The sequence below is a fragment of the Giraffa tippelskirchi genome, chromosome 2 (assembly GCF_054371585.1).
Source record: "Giraffa tippelskirchi isolate mGirTip1 chromosome 2, T2T-mGirTip1v1.2.pri, whole genome shotgun sequence".
NCBI lineage: Eukaryota > Metazoa > Chordata > Mammalia > Artiodactyla > Giraffidae > Giraffa > Giraffa tippelskirchi.
The window spans coordinates 76,259,306-76,280,425 of record NC_137276.1 but is presented as its reverse complement, the minus strand read 5'-3'; the positions used below and the strand labels follow the sequence as shown (position 1 = coordinate 76,280,425).

Sequence of the window (21,120 nt, the reverse complement as noted above, 5' to 3'; positions counted from 1 at the left end):
AAGTGGGTTTGTCTCCCTAGTTCTGCATGCATTTCAATATTAAACCAGAAAGGTTGTACTTCCATTTACATAAATAACTCCAACACTAACAACAATTCTACCAAGTGGTTAATGGGTACACAGAAATATGTCCTAAGATATAAACACATGTGCGAAAAGGATAAACACCACATTCACAATACTGGTTACCTCTGGGAAGGTGGGAAAGAAGGAAAATGTGATTCAGGGGAAGGCGAACGGTTGCAGAGGGAACCCCACACTGCATTCTACTTCATAAAAAGAAGCAATTTGGGGAAGAAATTAATTTAATCTATTAACATAGAAAGTCAAAGTGTTACGTCGCTCAGTCCTGTCTGACTCTTTGCGACCCCATGGACTGCAGCCCGCCAGGCTGCTCTGTCCATGGGACCTTCCAGGCAAGAATATTGGAGTGGGTTGCCATTCCCTTCTCCAGGGGATCTTCCCAACCCAGGGATCGAACTCAGGTCTCCCACATTGCAGGTAGATTCTTTATTGTCTGAGCCAACACAGAGCAACATGCAAATACTGAGACCAACACCAGACACAGGTTACTAGGGACATAGCAGAGAACTGAGGAATCAGAAATGTCTGCCCTCTGGGGACTTCTTTGGTTGGCCAAAAAGTTCGTTCAGGTTTTTCCATTACAGCTTGTGGGAAACCCAAATGAACTTACTGGCCAGCCCAATACATTCTAGTAGTGGTGAAGACATTAAAAGAAATCATTTATGTTTTAGTAGAGAGTGAGAGAGATATGAAGAAAAAGAGGGCTGGTGATGGGGACAGAAAGTGCCATGATAAACAGAGTTCATAGCACCAGAAAGAAGGAAACGTGTGGTATCATTTTTTGTATACTTGTCTATCTGCTTGGGATATTAAGTAATTTTAACAGAAATCATTTTTTTAAAAGGGGGGCAATGTTATGTTACTGCCCCCATGCTGTCTCTTCAACCAACTGGAATTTATCTTTTCAACCACTGACTTAACAGATTATTTTTGACTGGACAGCTACACAGTTGTCCAGGTATTAATAGCATAGTTCACACTTCTTTAGCAGGTGAGAGGCAAGCTCCTCACTGAGCAAAGACCCCTATGTAGACATAAAGTGAGACCAATTCCATGGACAAAATGCAGCCTTTTACAGCAACCAAACCAGACATACCTTACTCCACCAGTCAACGAGCCAAGATCACACAGTCAACAGAAAACATAGCTTCACTGTATTTTCTTTGCATGGGCAAAGGGAGAGGAATCAGACTAAGCCAGAAGCATCCTGTGCAGTGAAGCTGGGAACTGGCTAATGCACAAAAGCTCCTCAAGATATTTAACAGCTCCTTTTCCCCGGAAGGAGAAACGCAGGAACACCTCACAGAACTCCTATGAATCTTTGTGACCCTCTGACCACATTTTGGGCCAAGTTTTGAAGTACTGATACAATTCACAGTCATTTATTTAAAGAAACAAAATGCCAAGTCATTTACCCTTTAAGGACCCTATTGCCATGTTTAACTAAAACATGACAGGGGGTACTTGGTAGGTGAGAAAAAAATTCAAGCAAGGCATTGTTTTGTAGGAGAGATGCCCAGTAGAGAAACTAATGCCCAAAGGCTTATTTTTAGAGTAATTATGCACCATGCAAATCTATAACTCCAAAAAACAAAATCAAGACAAAGCTGTCTTTACCCACATATGACTGACTCAGCATGTGGTTTTGAGGAGGTACTAACCCGCCCTCAGGCTTCCCAGGTGGCGCTAGTGGTAAAGAACCCGCCTGCCAATGCAGGAGACATAAGAGACGCAGGTTTGATCCCTGGGTGGGGAAGATCCCCTGGAGGAAAGCATGGCAACCCACTCCAAGTATTCTTGCCTGGAGAATCCCATGGACAGAGGAGCCTGGAGGGCTATGGTCTATAGGATCACAGAGCTGGACATGACTGAAGCAACAGGATGCATACATGCAACCTGCCCATATCTATGAAATGAGAAGGCTGGTCTCAATGACATCTGAGGTCGCTTCCAGGGCCACCCATTCTATCATTCTCTGTCAATCTCAAGATGGCACTTGTCTCAGTCTGCGCTAGTTCAGTTGAGATTTTTAGAAACAGAAGCAGCAAAAGAAATCATCTAAATCCACTCTTTCATTTGAGAGCTGAGGAACCACTGATTTAGGAAAAGTGATGCATGCTGTCAGCATAGGAATGGGAATCAGTCACCATGGTGACCAAAGAAGCTGGGTCCCATCTAACCAGCAAGTTCAGAGCATCTGGAGGGGCAAATGGGATTTGGGGTAAATTATCCAGTGTAGTGGAGCAGGGGGTACCTTAGTGAGTCTGAGAGTATGCAGAGCAGATAAGAAGGCAGGAAAAACAGAAGTTGAACATGAATCTCAGCTTCTTTTTGGTACCAGTTAGTAGAGCTATGTGAGAGAGAGAGAGAGAAAGAGAGAGAGAGAGAGAGAGAGAGTGTGTGTGTGTGTGTGTGTGTGTGTGTGTGTGTCTGGTAAGTCACTTCAGTTGAGTCCAACTCTTTGCGACCCTATGCGACTACAGCCTGCCAGACTCCTCTGTCCATGGGATTCTCCAGGCAAGAATACTGGAGTGGGTTGCTATGTCCTCCTCCAGGGGATCTTCCCAGCCCAGAGACTGAATCCACGTCTCTTATATCTCCTGCATTGGCAGGCAGGTTCCTTACCACTAGTGCCACCCGGGAAGCCTGTTAGTAGGAACCCAAATTTCACCCTCTGGAGGCCTTGGTTCACTGAAGTGGGCAGTAAATTGATAGCTGGTAGCCACCTGAAGAACTTCAGAACCTCCCGAAGTTCTTTATCAGTGCTGCCCTTCCATCTCCTGTCCATCTAATCCCACAGCCTATTTATTTATAGCCAAAGAGTATAAACCAGTTCTGCTGTTTCAGACCTAAGCAGATCTTCCATGCTTGCACTGCCCTGATATCAAACAACCCTCAAATCTGACCGTGTGTGTTAAACTGACAGGGTACTGAGAAATTCTTGCTGGAATGGAAACATCAGCTCAGTGCTGCATCCATTGTTTCTGCAATGCTGATCTCCGTCTATAATAGTCTTCCCTATCTCCTTCCTAATAATTCAGTGTTCATGTCACAGGTACCCACTCTTCCATTACCAAACATCAAATTCTCAGGCAAACCCACGTCCCTCCTGATTACGTTGTCTATGAGCACGCAACACCAGTGGATACAGCTGATTTGTAGAATATTCATTTGAAGGGTTGCTTTGTAATTAAGTCAGGTCAATGGACTGTCAGCCAAACTCCTTACTCATCTTCAGTGGCTCTTCATCCCACTGTAAGTTAATTAACATTGCACCAAGAGTTCTTATTGTGTTTCCCAAATAAGTGACTTCTTTAATGGATAAACTTAATATATAAAAATAGAGCTGGCTCATTTGAATTCACAGCCCATCCTGGCTGTGTCTTCTCAGTGGGCAAACACTCACCACCCAAAAAGCAGAGAAAGCAGGGGGCAGCCAAGAGACAGCTCCAACATTACCACACTTCTCTCTCAGTGGAGCATTTTCCCACTTACAGAGAACCAGGATGTTCACAGAGGTCAGGGAAAGGAATACTTGGCAAAAAAGCCTGAGAACTTGAGCATGACCATGTGCTCAACTACAGAATTTTGAAAGGTTTTAGTGGATCATTTCAATCTACTTTGAAAAGTTTTAGTCTGACCACCAAATTACCATCATTCCTATGTGAAAATATATTTTGAACTCTAAACATTTGACTTAAAACCCAATTTTGGAAGGCAGCCCATGACAACTACCTGTCCTGTGTGCACGAGAAATATACAGAGAAGGGAATTCCCTTGTGGTCCAGTGGATAGGACTCCACTATGTTGCTGAGGGGCCAGGCATGGTCCCCGGTCAGGGAAATATGATCCTACATGCTCTGCAGTGTGGCCAAAAAAAAAAAATGGAAAAAATATATATACTGATAAAAAGATACACACAAAAAAATCACAAACAATAGCAAGATAAATAGGGTTGGCCCTTGGGTGAAAGTATTAATAATATTGGCGGTAATTTATCTTCATATCTTTTCCTGCTCCCACACAATTTTTAAAAATATTTAGTATTTTGGCTGTTTTGGGCTTCCTGGTTACAGCTCACAGGCTTGGCTGCCTTATGGCACATTCCTTAGTGGGAAACTAAGGAACTGCCTTAGTTCCCCACCCAGGGATCGAATCCGCATCCCCTGTGTTGGCACGTAGATTCTTAACCAGTGGACCACCAGGGAAGTCCGCCCCACACAATTTTTTAGTGAACATTTACTATGCTTATAACACAAAAACAGGAAGACAGTCAATCTTAAAAATTAACAATTTCCTAATTTAGGATATTAATTCACATACCTAAAACAAAGAATGAATTCATACACTCTAAGAGGAGAAATTATACTGAATGCTCAGCTAGTTATCTGGAAGACTGAGAATCTTCCAGAGAGCCTTGAGTTATTAACCTTCTTTACCACAGCTTCCAAGTTTTTTCTTCTCAAAAATTGCATCTGTATGAAAATTAGATTTGTTCTTTGAAATGGGTAGAACTTCAGGACAACAGTATTACCTTATTAATGTTTAACATATGAAAAGTGACACTTTCATAGTTTACCAGCTCAATAAATTCTGCTTTTGTTCAATGATATTGAAAAATGAAGGTCTTTTATGAAACAGATACACGTATAATGAGTCATAGTTATATGGTTTCCAGGCTTAAGTTTCCATCACTCTGACATCAGTGCAATATTATACAAATTTGCATAATGGATTCATAATTCTAGGGGACTCTTTTACCAAATAATTACCATCAGTGGAAAGCAAGCAGGTTTCAAAGTCTTGGGCATACAGGTTTTTTCTGCTACATCAAGAGCACAGTGGAGAAATCCTCAGGAAAGGACACACACCACAGTGCACGCTGCAAATACACTGTCACATCAGGGGCTACCCTCAGCTCATCATCTAAAATAAGCCTCTGTGAGAGACAAATAGCATGCATCATGAGGAATTCAAAAAGGATACAAATCAACTTATTTATAAAAACAGACTCACAGACATAGAAAACTTATCATTACTAAAGAGGGAAGGTGGGGGGAGGGATAAATTAGGAATTGGTGGGTAACATATAGATGCAGGATTTAGCCATTCACTCATTTGCCACATATGTTTAGCTAAGGAGAATACCTTTTCTAAGTTACCCACCAAATTCTTGTTCTGTTTTTTGTTTTTTTTTTTTAAATGGACTTTGTGAAATGAACTTACGGTTGCCAGAGGGAAGGAATAGTTAGGGACTTCGGGAAGGTCATGCACACACTGCTATATTTAAGATGGATAACCAACAAAGACCCATTGTATAGCACATGGAACTTTGCTCAATGTCACGCACCATCCTGGATGGGAAGAGGGTTTGGGGGAGAATGGATATATGTATATATATGGTTGAATCCCTTTACTGTTCACCTGAAAGTACCACAACATTATTCATCAGCTATAACCCAATCAAAATAAAAAGTTTAAAGTTAAAAAGAACTGACTTCATATATTCTAATTAGAAGCAACTAGAAAGTCTCAGTACAGTATCTCTGGATTCTATTGCCCTTACTGTACGTAGCACACCCATGCCCAACAATTTCACAGGCAAAGTCTTTACCACCAGTGCATGACCAGGAGCATACATGGTTGGATCATGGTGAGGTACCTCTTTCTTTATAAAGAAGACTCATTTTTAATTTTGTTCCTGCCATCATCTCTTCAAATTGATGCACAAGGTAAATGTTATCTTGGTGCTTCAAAATAATACCTGACAAGATGGAACACAGTCTTGGTACTTAATTGAAACAAGGCCTAAGGAAGGAATTCCTTCATTTCATATCCTGCAGAGGGACTTAATCTGTGTCCCTGACAGAGCTCAATGTCTGCTCTCACAGGGGTGGAGGGGCGGCCCCTCAGCTGGCTTCATCACACTCTGCTGCTGCTGCTACTAAGTCGCTTCAGTTGTGTCTGACTCTGTATGACGCCATAGATGCCAGCCCACCAGGCTCCTCCGTCCACAGGATTCTCCAGGCAAGAATACTGGAGTAGGTTGCCATTTCCTTCTCCATCATCACACTCTGACAGCTCCTCAATTACATATCAACTGAAAAGAGAGCCTGCTGAAGCTCCTTGAGTACCACCTACTACTGCCTCTGGTTTGTTTACTACCAAGGCACAAACTCTCACTTATATTCCAGTATGCTCTGAGGCTTTTCTCCACCTCTCCCTGATAAGCAGTAGGTAGGGCTTCCCTGATGGCTCAGACAGTGAAGAATCCACCTGCAATGTGGGAGACCTGGGTTTGATCCCTGGGTTGCGAAGATGCCCTGGAGGAGGGCATGGCAATCCATTCCAATATACTTACCTGGAGAATCCCATGGACAGAAGAGCCTGGCAGGCTACAGTCCATAGGGTCACCAGAGTCGGACATGACTGAATCACTAAGCAAAACACAGCACAGGATGTCTGTACTTGAGCTTCAGGTGACCCACACATCTTCAAGGATTTGCTACAAATCTCCATCAAGCTGACTTCAGGGTTTACTGTGATTATGTCTGGCTGTGTACCTTGTCTAAAATGTGAAAGCACAGGTTGTAACATTTTATTTTACAAAATTAAAAGCAGGGCAGCAAATTACAATACACTATTATTCAGTTCGGTTGCTCAGTCATTTCAGACTCTTTGTGACCCCATGGACTACAGCACACCAGGCCTCCCTGTTCAACACCAACTCCTAGAGCTTGCTCAAACTCATGTCCATCGAGTCAGTGATGCCATCCAACCATCTCATCCTCTGTCATCCCCTTCTCCTCCTGCCTTCAATCATCCCCAGCATCAGGGTCTTTTCCAATCAGCCAGTTTTTCCCATCAGGTGGCCAAAGTATTGGAGTTTCAGCTTCAGCATCAGTCCTTTCAATGAATATTCAGGATTGACTTCCTTTACGATTGACTGGATTGATCTCCTTGCAGGCCAAGGGACTCTCAGGGACCTTCTCCAACACCACAGTTCAAAAGCATCAATTCTTCGGCGCTCAGCTTTCTTTATAGTTCAACTCTCACATCCATACATGACTACTGGAAAAACCATAGCTTCGACTAGACAGACCTTTGTTGGCAAAGTAGTGTCTCTGCTTTTTAATATGCTGTCTAGGTTGGTCAAAACTTTTCTTCCAAGGAGCAAGCATCTTTTAATTTCATGGCTGCAGTAACTATCTGCAGTGATTTGGGAGCCCCATAAATAAAGTCTCTCACTGTTTCTATTGTTACCCCATCTATTTGCCATGAAGTGATGGGACTGGATGCCATGATCTTAGTTTTTTGAATGTTGACTTTTAAGTCAACTTTTTCACTCTCCTCTTTCACTTTCATCAAGAGGCTCTTCAGTTCCTCTTTGCTTTCTGCCATAAGGGTGGAGTCATCTGCGCGTATCTGAAGTTGTTGATGTTTCTCTTGGCAATCTTGATTCCTGCTTGTGCGTCATCCAGTCTAGCATTTCGCATGATGTACTCTGCACAGAAGTTAAATAAGCAGGGTGACAATATACAGCTTTGACATACTCCTTTCCCAATTTGGAACCAGTCTGTTGTTCCACGTCCATTTCTAACTGTTGCTTCTTGACCTGCATACGGATTTCTCAGGAGGCAGATCAGGTGGTCTGGTATTCCCATCTCTTTAAGAACTTCCCACAGTTTGTTGTGATCCACACAGTAAAATCCTTTGGTGTAGTCAATAAAGCAGAAGCAGATATTTTTCTGGAAATCCCTTGCTTTTCTGATGATCCAACAGATGTTGACAATTTGATCTCTGGTTCCTCTGCCTTTTCTAAATCCTGCTTGAACATCTGGAAGTTCACGGTTCACGTCCTGTTGAAGCCTGGCTTGGAGAATTTTGAGCATTTCTTTGCTAGCGTGTGAGGTAAGGGCAATTGTGCGGTAGTTTGAACAGTCATTGGCATTGCCTTTCTTTGGAATTGGAATGAAAACTGACCTTTTCCAGTCCTGTGGCCACTGCTGAGTTTTCCAAATTTGCTGGCATGTTGAATGCAGCACTTTAACAGCATTATCTTTTAGGATTTGAAACAGCTCAGCTGGAATTCCATCACTTCCAGTAGCTTTGTTCATAGTGATGCTTCCTAAGGCCCACTTGACTTCTCATTCCAGGATGTCTGGCTCTAGGTGGGTGGTCACACCATTGTGGTTATCTGGGTCATGAAGATCTTTTTTGTATAGTTCTTTTGTGTATTCTTGCCACCTCTTCTTAATATCTTCTGCTTCTGTTAGGTCCATACCATTTGTTTTCTTTATTGTGCCCATCTTTGCATGAAATGTTCCCTTGGTATTTCTGATTTTCTTCACTGTTGTTAGGTGACACTTATTAGTGTTATTACTAGTGTTAGACAACACTATATATTGTTAACAACACTATCCCCTGGTATATCTAATTTTCTCTACTATTGTTAGACACATTATTATTAGTGTTATTACTAGTGTTAGACAACAGCATGTATTGTTCACAACACTATTGTTGGAGGAAAAAGAAGACAAAGGTAAGGAAGATGATGAAAAAATATGAATAGCAGTTGTTGGGGGGGGACTGTAGTCTAGGTGATGTTTTTTCATGTTTGTACTTTGATGTTTATGTTTTCTACATTTTCTTGAAAGAGCAATGGTTTAGTCTCATAATTAAAAAAGTTCAAGACTTCCATAATTTGAGATGAGTCTGTGAAATCAAACTTCAAAAGACGCTTAGGGGTCACTAAGTTTCCTCTGTGCACACGTGTGTGCCAAGTTGCTTCGTTTATGTCCGACTCTGCGACCCTATGGACCGTAGCCTGCCAGGTTTCTGTATCCATGGAATTCTCCAGGCAAGAATACTGGACTGGGTTGCCATTCCATTCTCCAGGGGATCTTTCCCACCCAGGGATCGAACCTGCATCTCCTGTATTGGCAGGTAGGTTCTTTACCTGGGAAGCCCCAAGTTTCCTCTCTTTAATGCAAATGAAGGCTCATGGAACATGGTTGTTCTCTGAAGCCAGCAGGTGCTCCTCAGAGCTACTGCAACAGAGCCTGCCAGGGCGGCTGCCAGTATGAATAGAATTCTAACAAAACCCAGTATGCCCACATTACCCATGAACTGAGGAGATATCTTATTCCAACTTAAAAAAAAAAAAAATCAACCAATCAAAGATGCAAATCTGAACACAAGCCACTAGCCATTCAATTAGCTGCTAAGTCACAAGGACAACAGATGATCTGTGTAACTCACTAGAATTAGTCGTTGCAGCTACTAAAAATAAGCAGCATCAGAATTGTATGTGGACTGATTGTGACGTCAGTTGGCTTGTATTACCTGCTAGACAAGTAAGGCAGAAAGGCCATCTTATATTCTTAACTCAGAACCACTGTACTAAGAGCTAGAAAGCGACAATGTTCCTTTCTTCTTTGTAGAACTTAAAATAGGCTAAATGTTTCCTTATTACCTTTTTAAAAATTGAACACAAAAAACTGGACTTCCCTGATAGAATCCACCTACCAATGCAGGGGACACAGGTTCCACCCATGGTTCAGGAAGATTCTACATGCCATGGAGCAACTAATCCTGTGCACCACACTACTGAACTCAAGTGCCGCAACAAGAAAAGCCACTGTAGTGAGAAGCCTGCAAACTGCAACTGAGCAGCCCCTGCTCCCCTCAGTTAGAGAAAGCCCACACAGCAAGAAGACCCAGTGCAGCCATAAATAGATAAATAAATAGAACAACAACAAATTTCGTGCAGAGGATTGAAATTCTTTCTAAAGCCTTGCTTCTACGATAAAGTTATATATGGTGATGGACACTGGAGAAGTAGGTGTTGCCCCTGGAAGCCGGGGTCTTCTCAAACCTCTGCAGTCACCTGATGTTGGCTAGTGGCTGAAGGTAACTGCTGGGCACCTTCCAACACCAGGGCCTGCAAGAGTCATAGTGCGGCTACATGGCTGCCTCTGCAAGACACGCACTGTAATGACAAGGGTCTGCCCTCAAAGACACCACATGTGCAGACTGCCGAAACCCCGTCTCTTCCCCTGCCCAGTAACAAAGAAGAGGGATTCAACTTCACGTCTTCACCATCTTTTCTGTGTTCTCAGCACCTCTACTCCATGCAGAACCTCTATCCACTTTTTGCTGTGTAGCTTTCCCGTTTCTGTCTCCTCACACATGCTTGCTCCTGCAGCAAGGCTGGCCTTAGGTCTATCCAAGTCCATTACCCATGCCCTGAACCAACCCGACCCTACACTGCCTTTTGAAGTACAAATGACAGCTCTCCAGTAACCTGTCCAAATCCAAACTTTATTTAAACCCTTCCAACAAAGCAGTGCTAAGGCACCGGACCCAAAGGATGTTCAGTTCAGTTCAGTTCAGTCGCTCAGTCGTGTCCGACTCTCTGCGACCCCATGAATTGCAGCACGCCAGGCCTCTCTGTCCATCACCAACTCCCGGAGTCTACCCAAACCCATGTTCATTGAGTCGGTGATGCCATCCAACCATCTCATCCTCTGTCGTCCCCTTCTCCTCCCGCCCCCAATCCTACCCAGCATTAGGGTCTTTTCCAATGAGTCTACCCTTCGCATGAGGTGCCCAAAGTATTGGAGCTTCAGCTTCAACATCAGACCTTCCAATGAACACCCAGGATTGATCTCTTTTAGGATGGATTGATTGGATCTCCTTGCAGTCCAAGAAACTCTCAAGAGTCTTCTCCAACACTACAGTTCAAAAGCATCAATTCTGCGGCGCTCAGCTTTCTTCACCGTCCAACTCTCACATCCATACATGACCACTGGAAAAACCATAGTCTTGACTAGACGGACTTTTGTTGGCAAAGTAATGTCTCTGCTTTTAAACATGCTATCTAGGTTGGCCATAACCTTCCTTCCAAGTAGTAAGCGTCTTTTAATTTCATGGCTGCAGTCACCATCAGGACCCAAAGGATAAATGCCTTCAAATAGCTTTTAGTTCTAAAAATGTGTTGTCAGAGAGAAGAGCAAAGGCATGTACCACATATATATCCTCATAATGAGTAATATAACACCTGTCTTGGCTCTTCTTATAGTAACTTTAATATAGGCTATATTATATTATACAGACTATGACATAGATAGTAAATATTATAATACAGATGACAATCCCAAAAGATGGCCACAAGAGAGGGTCAGAGCATATCCACGGAAACACAGAAGAGATTTGTTTCTACTGTAGAACATAAACGTTCTCTCCAAACACAGACTAAAATTACTTGTAGCTAAACAAAATATAGTGAAATCCCCAACATTTAATCATCTTAGACATACCCAAAAGAAAGGGGGCAATGTTTTATGATGATGTTAACATTTCTCCATCTTAATTAAAACAAGGACTTAATGTAATGACCTCTATGGGAAAACAATCTAAAGAAGAGTGGATATATTTGTATGCATAACTGATTCACTTTGCTGTATACCTGAAACACAACATTGTAAACCAACTATACTCCAACGAAAAAATTCTAATTAAAAAAAATAAAATACAGACTTGATATCCCACAAACACTTTCACTTTTTTTCACTTCATGCCACATCTGAAGTTAAGTTTCCAGTTTAGGACTTTACAATGTACACGTTCCATTGTGGAAATCCATTTCTTTAGTGTTGAGGTCTGACATAAGTCTTACAGTGGACTAAATCATTAACTGGGGAGAAAGTATACCTTGTGCCTCGTTTTAAAAGCATTTATTACTAAAGTTTCCAATGAGCCTTAATACAAGGAAGCCATCCAACCTCTCTCCCTTCTCTTTCTGACTCTAGGCCACTACCTCCACCTTGTGGCCACAGCTAAACTTTGGGGGTCACGGTTCCAAAGTCTCCTCTGGAATCTATGAGCAAATACAAGGTAGAAGCTTCTTCCATTACTGAGAGCCATCACAGAGAAGGTGTTGACCAAGTAAAGTTCTCACAATACCAACCAGGGTGAGACTTTCACTTGTCACTTGGTTACATCTTGATTAACAATTACCAGTAACAAGTTTGTGGGACGTCAGGGGCTTACACAAGAATTTTCAAAGCTAACATGAATGGAACTGGCTACCATCTATCCTGGAAATTAAACAGGAGAACTTCAGAACAAGATGTTTTTAAGCTGTGAGAGGTGGAGGAGTCTTCTAAATTTGGAAACTGCATCTGAATTCCAAAGAGGAATAGTAGGACTAGATTATTCTGGATTTTTGTAAAATAGCCAGCCTGTGGAAATGGAACTTTTTTGTTCTTTAACCTAAAAGGAATGGAAAAAAAATTTCAAAGCCATTATTCAAAGTCTTGAAAAACACTGTAACCCATCCTTTGATATAGGTAGATAGAAGAATAATACAAAAAAATAAAAGTCAGTTCAATTAGTCTAAAATAAACCCTCCTTTCTCTTACACCTGATAATCCCATAACTATTCAGTCTGAAGTACAGTGATGAAATGAGAATGGTCCTGAGGGTGATTCAAAAACCAGTTAGCATGGACTAAGATCCACATATGAAAGACGCTAAAGTTGGGATAAATCAGACAACTTTGCACAGAAGCCTTGGCCAAATTATCAAAATGATAATTGGGATCCAAATCATGAAGAGCTAGAAAATGTCAATATACTGAATTTTACATGGAAAGCTGACTCATTGGAAAAGACCTTGATGCTGGGAAAGATTGAGGGCAGGAGGAGAAGGGGACAACAGAGAATGAGGTAGTTGGATGGCATTACCGACTCAATGGACTTGGGTTTGGGTGGACTCCAGGAGTTGGTGATGGACAGGGAGGCCTGGCGTGCTGCCATTCATGGAGTCACAAAGAGTCGGACACGACTGAGTGACTGAACTGAACATGGAAACCAGGTAGCAGTACACTATGGTTGATCTCTTCCAACTTCAGGAAAATAAATTAGCGTGGGAACAGCATTAGGAGCACTTAGGCCAGAGACACCAGGAACTTCTGTCTGACACACCAACCCGGCAAGACTGATAATGGTGGGCCATGATTCTGGGTTGGCAGATAAGGACCAGCCTGGCCTCCTAAGGCAAATACTAATGTCTACCAAGGGTGATGGACAAACGGATTGTGCACTGTTACCTTCCACCTTTTGTACCTTTCTAAGCTTGCCACTCCTGATTGGAGCTTGTGCTTTTCTTGTTTACATATGGAAAACTTGGACCCCTGCAAAGTTAATGAAGTTAATGCAAGGTCACAAAACTAATTAGTGGCTGAACCAGGATGAGTGACCGAGTCTAGGGCTCCATACCTGTATCAACAAATCTAGGTGGGAAAAGACAAGGTTCACACAAGGTTGCTAATAATTCAAAGACAAAAATGCTAATTGTTCTGAAGAACCCTTGAAAGAGAACTTTTTGCTCCACAGTCCCACTGTCTCAGGAACTTGCACACAAGCGATTCTGTGGTTCAAAACATATTCTTCCCTCTTTTGCAAAAGGAACCTAACATTTCCTGCCTATAAATCAGTACATCACAACATATCTCTTGAAACCTTATTAGTTGTGGTTAAAAAGAACAAAAAGCGTGAGAGAATAAGGAGGTGCTATGCAGAACTGTCAATGCATACTTCAGATAGGAAGCCCCCACTGTGTGAAGAAAAAGTTGAAAAATGTTTTTCACTGATATTCCACAGGACCTTTTAAAGTTTGAAAGAACAGTTGATATGAGAAACAAAACAGAACTACCCTAATTAAGGATACAGAGAGAGAACCATACATTTTTACCTGTTCTAAGGTAAGCTGTTTAGAAATGGTATCATTCTCCAGTTTTTTGATTTTCTTCATCAGTTTGTTGACCTGGAATTCCTGCTCCTGCTCAAGATGCTGTTCTAGTTCAGCTTTCTCATGCTGCAACTGGAAAATTAAAAAAAAACACAGATGTGGAAATCAAGACACTCAAAAGCCATGAGAATGCTGGCTCTAAAAGCTGGTTAAACCAAATACAAGAGGTCATCATAAAAGTTACCTTACTCATTTCTGCTCGTATATCCAAATGCACATCTAGTAACCTGCTCCTGATTCCTCTCACTTAAACCCAAAATTTATAGTGCATAATCAGAGGCACTTATATGTATGTATACATATATATGTGTGGGTGTGTGTATATATACATATATATGTGTGTATGTGTATATATACATTTATATCAGAGCATCAAACCATGATTAAACACCAATTTCAATTCTGAAGAACATGCAAGTGGTTGTCTCTGTACAGAAGAACTGGGGATGAGGAAAGGAAGGAAACGTACTTTTCAGCATATATATAACCCTTGGGGACTTGAAAATTTTTATACCTTGGCCATAAAAATTATTTAAAAAATAGAAAATTTGCAACTGTCAGTTTTTATTAAATGAATTACAGTTTACTTGCATTCATACAATGTGTGTAGAGAGGGAAGAGAAGTTACAATCACAAAAAATACCTGGTAAAGTATTCTGAATGCTGTTTATGAGCGTACTAGTAAGCATACTTGGCAAAGATCAGTACAAATAATTAACTTCTTGTCATGAGACCAACCTCACACCTTCTACACCTTTTCTGAAAACCAAGAGGGAAAGTCTCTTATTTATGCAATTAAAAGATAAGGTTATGGTGCCACTGCAAAAGAAATCTTAAAAAAAATATACTCCAAACTTCAAAACCAAAAGAGAATAAAAGAAATTCAGTGGACCCACAACAACTGGGGTTCTCATGAATTACTGTGCCTTATTTCCAATGTTCTCAGCTGGGAGGGGCTACTGATTCATAGTAGGGGTTAACAGGAATGAGCCACAGCGCCTGATATTTTCAGACCCATAGGCAAATTAAGCAAAAGCTATTAAAAACAATGAAGCACACAATTTTATTTTGAGGTCTAAGATGATCAATGGTCCTTAATTCTACCTCCAAAACCATTTCTTCAGGCAGGCACTGCGTACCAGGCTTGTGTTAGGCAGGCATGACAACCCCCATATCTAATGTAATAAAACAGGTTATCAAACCAAGGTAATTCAGCTGGAACGTGGCAGAGCCTGGGGCCCAAACCATAATCAGAGTTCTCCTACCAGATCCTGAGCAAACCTCAGAGGGGCTGGCTAGACACTCATCCATCCACAAGTGTCTAGTGCGCCCCTGGCGTTCAGAAAGTTAAATGGCTAAATACAGAGAACAAGGAGTCATGGAAGCTTGCCCACGGAAAGCTATGTCTCTTTGTGAACCTGCAGAGGGTGCACTGGACAAGAGAGAGAGCTCAGTGGGCCTAAAAACCTCAAAGGGTTATACTTATTCATCTCCTCATTGGAAACAATTTCCATTGCTCTGAAAGTACCATACTTGGTGTTTAAAAAGAAAACAAAAATGTTCAAAATCTGACATCATCTTTCAACACGGAAATGTTGACTTAACAGATGCTGGTTTTCCTCCAACTGTTTTTTATATGCAACTCCAAAAAAGCTGGTCAACCTAGCAGGGACTCAAAAAGCAGGCAGATGTGAAGAGGTGCTTACAGTGACAAGTCTATTTTTAGCTAGCCCATTAAAATTCAGGTTCTGGAAGATCAAGCAGTAATTAAAAGAACTAAGAGGAATGGTCAGAGACTGAGAACAGTTCTCAGCATTTCAGACACAAAGACCCCCAATGGGACAAGCATCAGTTATGAGAGAAAAAATAGCAGAAGTACATCTTCATCTGACTCTTGCATTCTATAAATATTACCTGTGTGGTGTGTCTTCCAATTGCACAGTAGAGGCAGAAGGGAGTGAAATCTATAGTTAAGACATTGTCTTTGCCCTAAAACAGTTTATGAATGCTAAGCTTAAATGGTATCTACTGGTTTTAGAAAAGTGAACTTTTGTCTTAAAACTTTTAAACCTTTTGCATAGTTTTCTTTAAGTATTATATGTGTTTTCCTCCAATATGTTTTTTAAAATATTGGCTGTGTCCTTCTTAGTTGTGGCATGCAGGATCTTTGCTGCATCATGCGTGATTTTTCACTGCACAAGGATTCTCTAGTTGTGGTGCACGGGCTCAGTAGTCGCGGCACATGGGCTTAGTTGCTCCACAGCATGTGGGATCTTAGTTCCCCCACCACGGATCGAACCTGAGTCGCCTGCATTGCAGGGTGGATTTTTAACCACTGGACTACCAGGGAAGTCTCTCCAATATGTTTTCAATTGCTGCCACTTTTATTTCAAAGAGCCTCCTTCTTCCCTTTCTTCAGTGTTATACTCATACTCTTCAGTAAATTAAAACAATAAAGAGAAAGTGCTCGTTGCTCAGTTGTGTCCGCCTCTTTGCGACCCCATAGACTGTAGCCTGCCAGTCTCCTCTGTCCATGGAATTCTCCAGGCAAGAATATTGAATGGAGTGGGTAGCCATGCCCTTCTCCAGGGGATCTTCCCAACCCAGGGATCAAACCTGGGTCTCCTGCATTGCAGGTGGATTCTTTACCATCTGAGCTGCCAGGGAAGCCCAAAACAATAAAGGATGCAATCTAATGTCAAAAAATCTCTCCCCCGACCCAGGCAGCAATTTGTCACAGAATATTAATCTGAGCAAAGGTAAGATTCTCATTGTCCTAGAGGAAAAGACTCATATACAGACAGATGGTCTAACATTGTCAATAACTGATAAGGTATTTCCTTTCAGAATACCGATTCAGCTAGTGATGAAATCTATAAAAGCCCTCAGTTTTGAAAGGATTTTTCCTTTCAAGAGCTACACCCAAAGGAAAACGTGATGGTGAAGCCGTCGTTACCAGAACTCAAGTGAGGCCCCTGGGTTGTACTAACCATTTGGAAAATATCAAGCCATCCTGAGATATAACTCAGCCAAAGACTCACAGTTTTCAACATCCCCCAAAGACAGACCTGGAACAAACAGCTTTGCTGCCTGTCTTGTTCTGCCTTCTCTCGGGTGACAGGCAATTTAGGGGCAGGGCACAGAGTTGGTGTTCCAAATAGAACACTAGAAACAGAAAATCTGGTTCTTCTTTGGAACCAAGAAACCACCAATAAAAAGAGAAATACAGCAAGAAATACAAAAAACAACCCCCCAGAAAATCAAGAGAAGAGAGTCAACATGGGCAAGAAAAGAGGGCAGAGAAAGAGATATTGAGGAATTAATAGCCACAGAGTTTTCCTCCTAACAGTGCACCTCAGAAAATTTCAGAAATTATTTGTTTCAAACAGATACCATGTAAATTCAAGCTATTTGGCCCCAACAGGACTTGAACCAACACCCTGAATCCATCTATTTTATTTTTTTTTTAGTTTTTTTATTTGGCTGCGCCTCACTGCATACAGGATTTTAGTTCCCCAACCAAGGATAGAACCTATGCCCCATGCAGTGGAAGCATGAAGCCCTAACTACTGGACTGCCAGGGAATTCCCTCCACTTGCCTATTTTAAAGCTGTAGTCCATGACACCATAAACAAAAACCGTAAAAGGAAGACTGGTTTAGGCTGACCCAGGACATATCAGAGATGATTTCCTGGTGGCTCAGTGGTAAAGAATCTGCCTTCAGTGGAGGAGACCCAGGTTTGATCCTTTGGTTGGGAAGATTCCCTGGAGAAGGGAATGGCTACCCACTTCAGTATTCTTGCCTGAAGAATTCCAAGGACAGAGGAGCCTGGCGGGCTACAGTCCATGGGGTCACAAAGAGTCAGACACGACTGAGCAACTAACACTTTCACTTTTACTTTTCAGGACCTATCAGAAGAACTAAACTCCACTTCCAATTCTGGAGTAGCATCTTCAACGTGGGCATAAAATTTAAGACATGATTTTAAATTTCTAATCAAAGGTCTTAACGTCTTAAGCAATTCTTAATCTTACTAATCAGGTCAGAGATCCTGAACTGGAACAAAAATCATTCAAACTGAGAAGCAAATAGGCAAGTAAATTCTATTAATGTGTTTGAAAAAAAACCTCATTTGCTTGCCTTTAATATATCTAAAGTAAAATGCTTAGGTAGATTAAAATTTGTTGTCAGAATCAGCATTTTCTATAAATATACTTCTTACAAAGTCAATCTCACAGATTATGGAAGAGCTTTAGAACTCTTAACCATGCAATATATTGTAACATTAACAACAAGAAACCTTGTAGAATGGAAATTACATAACTGACGATCCACAAGCCGCACATTTACAATGGAATTAGGGTTATATAAATAAAGATTTATTCCTTGGGATTCAGCATGAAAAAATATATTAACATAAACGAAAAAGCCATAAGCAAAAACAACTACAAACCTGGAAAATTCTAAGCACTCAAATGTGAGCATTTTCTCATTGTATCCACTCACATATGAAGTCCCAAAGCCAATTTCCAGCCCATTAAAAAACATGAGTATAGCATTAAGTTGATCTAACACAGACTAGCCTTAAGCATCATTGAATTACCAATAATTGTTGTCTTTCTCATAATTTACAAAAGTTTTCTGGAGCCACTTCAGTGAACCAGGTTCTTATATCAGAGATTCAAAAACTCTTCATTGAATGGCTTTTATTCTGGGCAAAACCTTCTCCAGCAGGTACAGGCACCACTGCAGGTGCATGTGGAGGTTGGCTGCTAAGCCAGCCCACCCACCCATCATGCAGCAGGTTTGTCAAATCCCAGGCTTGGCAAAGCGTGTTTGCAAGTCTGGGCCTGTTGTTAATCCACCCAGAGCCAAGCGAGGCACGCCTTCTTGCCACCAGCCCCGGGACTCAGCTTTTTCAATTCAACTTGAGGATAAACCCAAGATGCCCCCAGTTCTGTTTACACTAGTCAATGCTAACCATTCTCTGTACGATCTGCAGTTTTGCAACCAACATCCCTCATTTATTGACAACTACTAAGAACTAGACCCATCTGCACTGAACCAAGTAAAGGCCACCATAGGACAGTGACTACATTAAGTCATTGAATTGCCAAAAATAATTGTCATGTAGTTAACATAGTAAGCCCCCTACATATGAACAAGTTTCGTTCCAAGAGCATGTTCTTAAGTCCAATTTGACAAAGTAAGCCTAGGTACTTGACTAACACAATCAGCTATACAGTGCTGCTTTTATCCTTGCCTCCAGACATCTTTGGCTTGAAATTAAGATATTGTACTCTATACAGAACTGTACAGCAAGTACACAAAAGCACAACCACTTGTAGAGGAAGCATGCACATGACAATGTACGCTAGACATGTGAACTAACTTACGTGAATGGACAAGTGAACAAACATTTGCATCTTTTAAAGTTTGCAGTTTAAAGGTTCATGTGTAGGGGACTTACTGTTCCAAGCAGTTAACATGGGCTTTGAAAAAAAGAACTATCTCTCACAACATTGAGTCTCTAAACCAATCTGAACAGCTCCGCTGAGCAGAAAGTCAACCTCCTACCTTCAATTCAGTGCATCACCACTAAACGCCTCCTGGGCCCACACTTAAACCCACCTCCTTCCCCCTTCTGTTACTGGTACTGTTATTCTCAGTCAATACCTCACATCTCATCAGTTACCAAATGGCATTAAGTCAGCCCCCAGAACAGCTGTCCAACACACCCTGCGCTTTCTGTGCTTTGGTTCAAGCCTTTTACTCCTCTTCACTGGGCCACTGCCAAAGCTCCTAACTGATACCCCAGGTCCAGTGTAGATCATGCTAAACTAAACTTGTAGAGTTTTCTATTCACTCAACACCCTGTCCAAAACCTTATGATGGCTCCGTGGAAAATCCCATGGACAGAGGAGCCTGGCGGGCTGCAGTCCATGGGGTCGCTAAGAGTCGGACATGACTGAGTGACTTCACTTTCACTTTTCCCTTTCATGCACTGGAGAAGGAAGTGGCAACCCACTCCAGTATTCTTGCCTGGAGAATCCTGGGGACGTAGGAGCCTGGTGCGCTGCCATCTATGGGGTCGCACAGAGTCGGACATGACTGAAGCGACTTAGCAGCAGCAGCATTCCTGCAGAGTAAGCCCAAACTCATCAGTACGATGTTCAAGTCCACCTTCGATCCAGTCCCCATGCAAGTTCCCCATACTTTCACACTCAGCCCAAGTGACAGTCTAAGGTTTGCACACACAAATGCCTTCAGGGTCCAGGCACCTGACAAACAATGATGAATCTCAGCCCAGAGAGTGGTGGCAACTATGATTCAAGGCACAGCTCATGTCTTTTTCTAAAGACTCTTTTCCTGGAGGGAAAAAAAACAACAACAACCCACATTTTAAAAACTGAAGGGACTGCCCTGGCAGTCCAGTGGCTAAGGCTTCACCTTCCAACGCAGGGGGTGTAGGTTTGGTCCCTGGTCAGGGAGCTAAAGACCACATGCTTCAGCACCAAAAAACCAAAACATAAACCAAAGCAATATTGTAACAAATTCAACAAAGACTTTAAAAAAAAAAATTGTCCACATTAAAAACAAAAGAAAGAAAAATGAAACCCATCATCCTGGGCAAACATGTCTGGAGACCTCTCTGGTCCAGGGGCTTCCAGACCCCAAGTCCTACTGGTAACCACGCTAACAAGAGCCACTGCACCCCAAACCCACAGTCCTGATCATGCTGTATCCTCTGCCTAGAGTACCTGAAGCCATTTCCTCCAAATTTCTGGAACTTTGGGACAGCTCCAAAGACCCCTCCCACAGCGCCTTCCCACACATGCTCAGCATTATGTACATTCCCCCTCCTTCAGGCTGGGATGAGCACGGTCTGCCTTAATCCAAAACCCAAGTTTTGTGTTCTCTGATTCATCCAGATGAAGCAAAAAAAAAAAGGTTCACTCGTTTCTGACGGTATAGCTCTTCATGATTCCAGAGTAAAGTGGGGGTGATTTACCTTTGTCCCCACCTTTGGCCAGCCCTGAGCTCTGACTTCTGAAACCCCAGCTCTACACAACTGCCAAAAGCACCATTCAGCTTCTTAGCTATTCTGTAACAAATAGCAAAAGTGCTCAAGAAAAAGGGAGCCTTGGGTGCTGGGTCTCCTCTCAATTTCCACCTTCCCCAGATCTCCCCCCAACAGTTCTTCATGATCTTGTTAATTC

The 21,120-nt window shown here is 42.0% G+C and overlaps 1 protein-coding gene across 1 annotated transcript in view; it reads right to left on the bottom strand.

The window, feature by feature from the left end:
- Positions 1-21,120, bottom strand: part of CCDC6 (coiled-coil domain containing 6) — a 110,448-nt gene that overhangs the window by 28,292 nt on the left and 61,036 nt on the right. Inside the window, exon 3 of the mRNA XM_081569059.1 lies at positions 13,843-13,971. Coding sequence (XP_081425185.1) covers positions 13,843-13,971 — 129 coding nt within the window. The remainder of the gene's footprint in view (positions 1-13,842; positions 13,972-21,120) is intronic.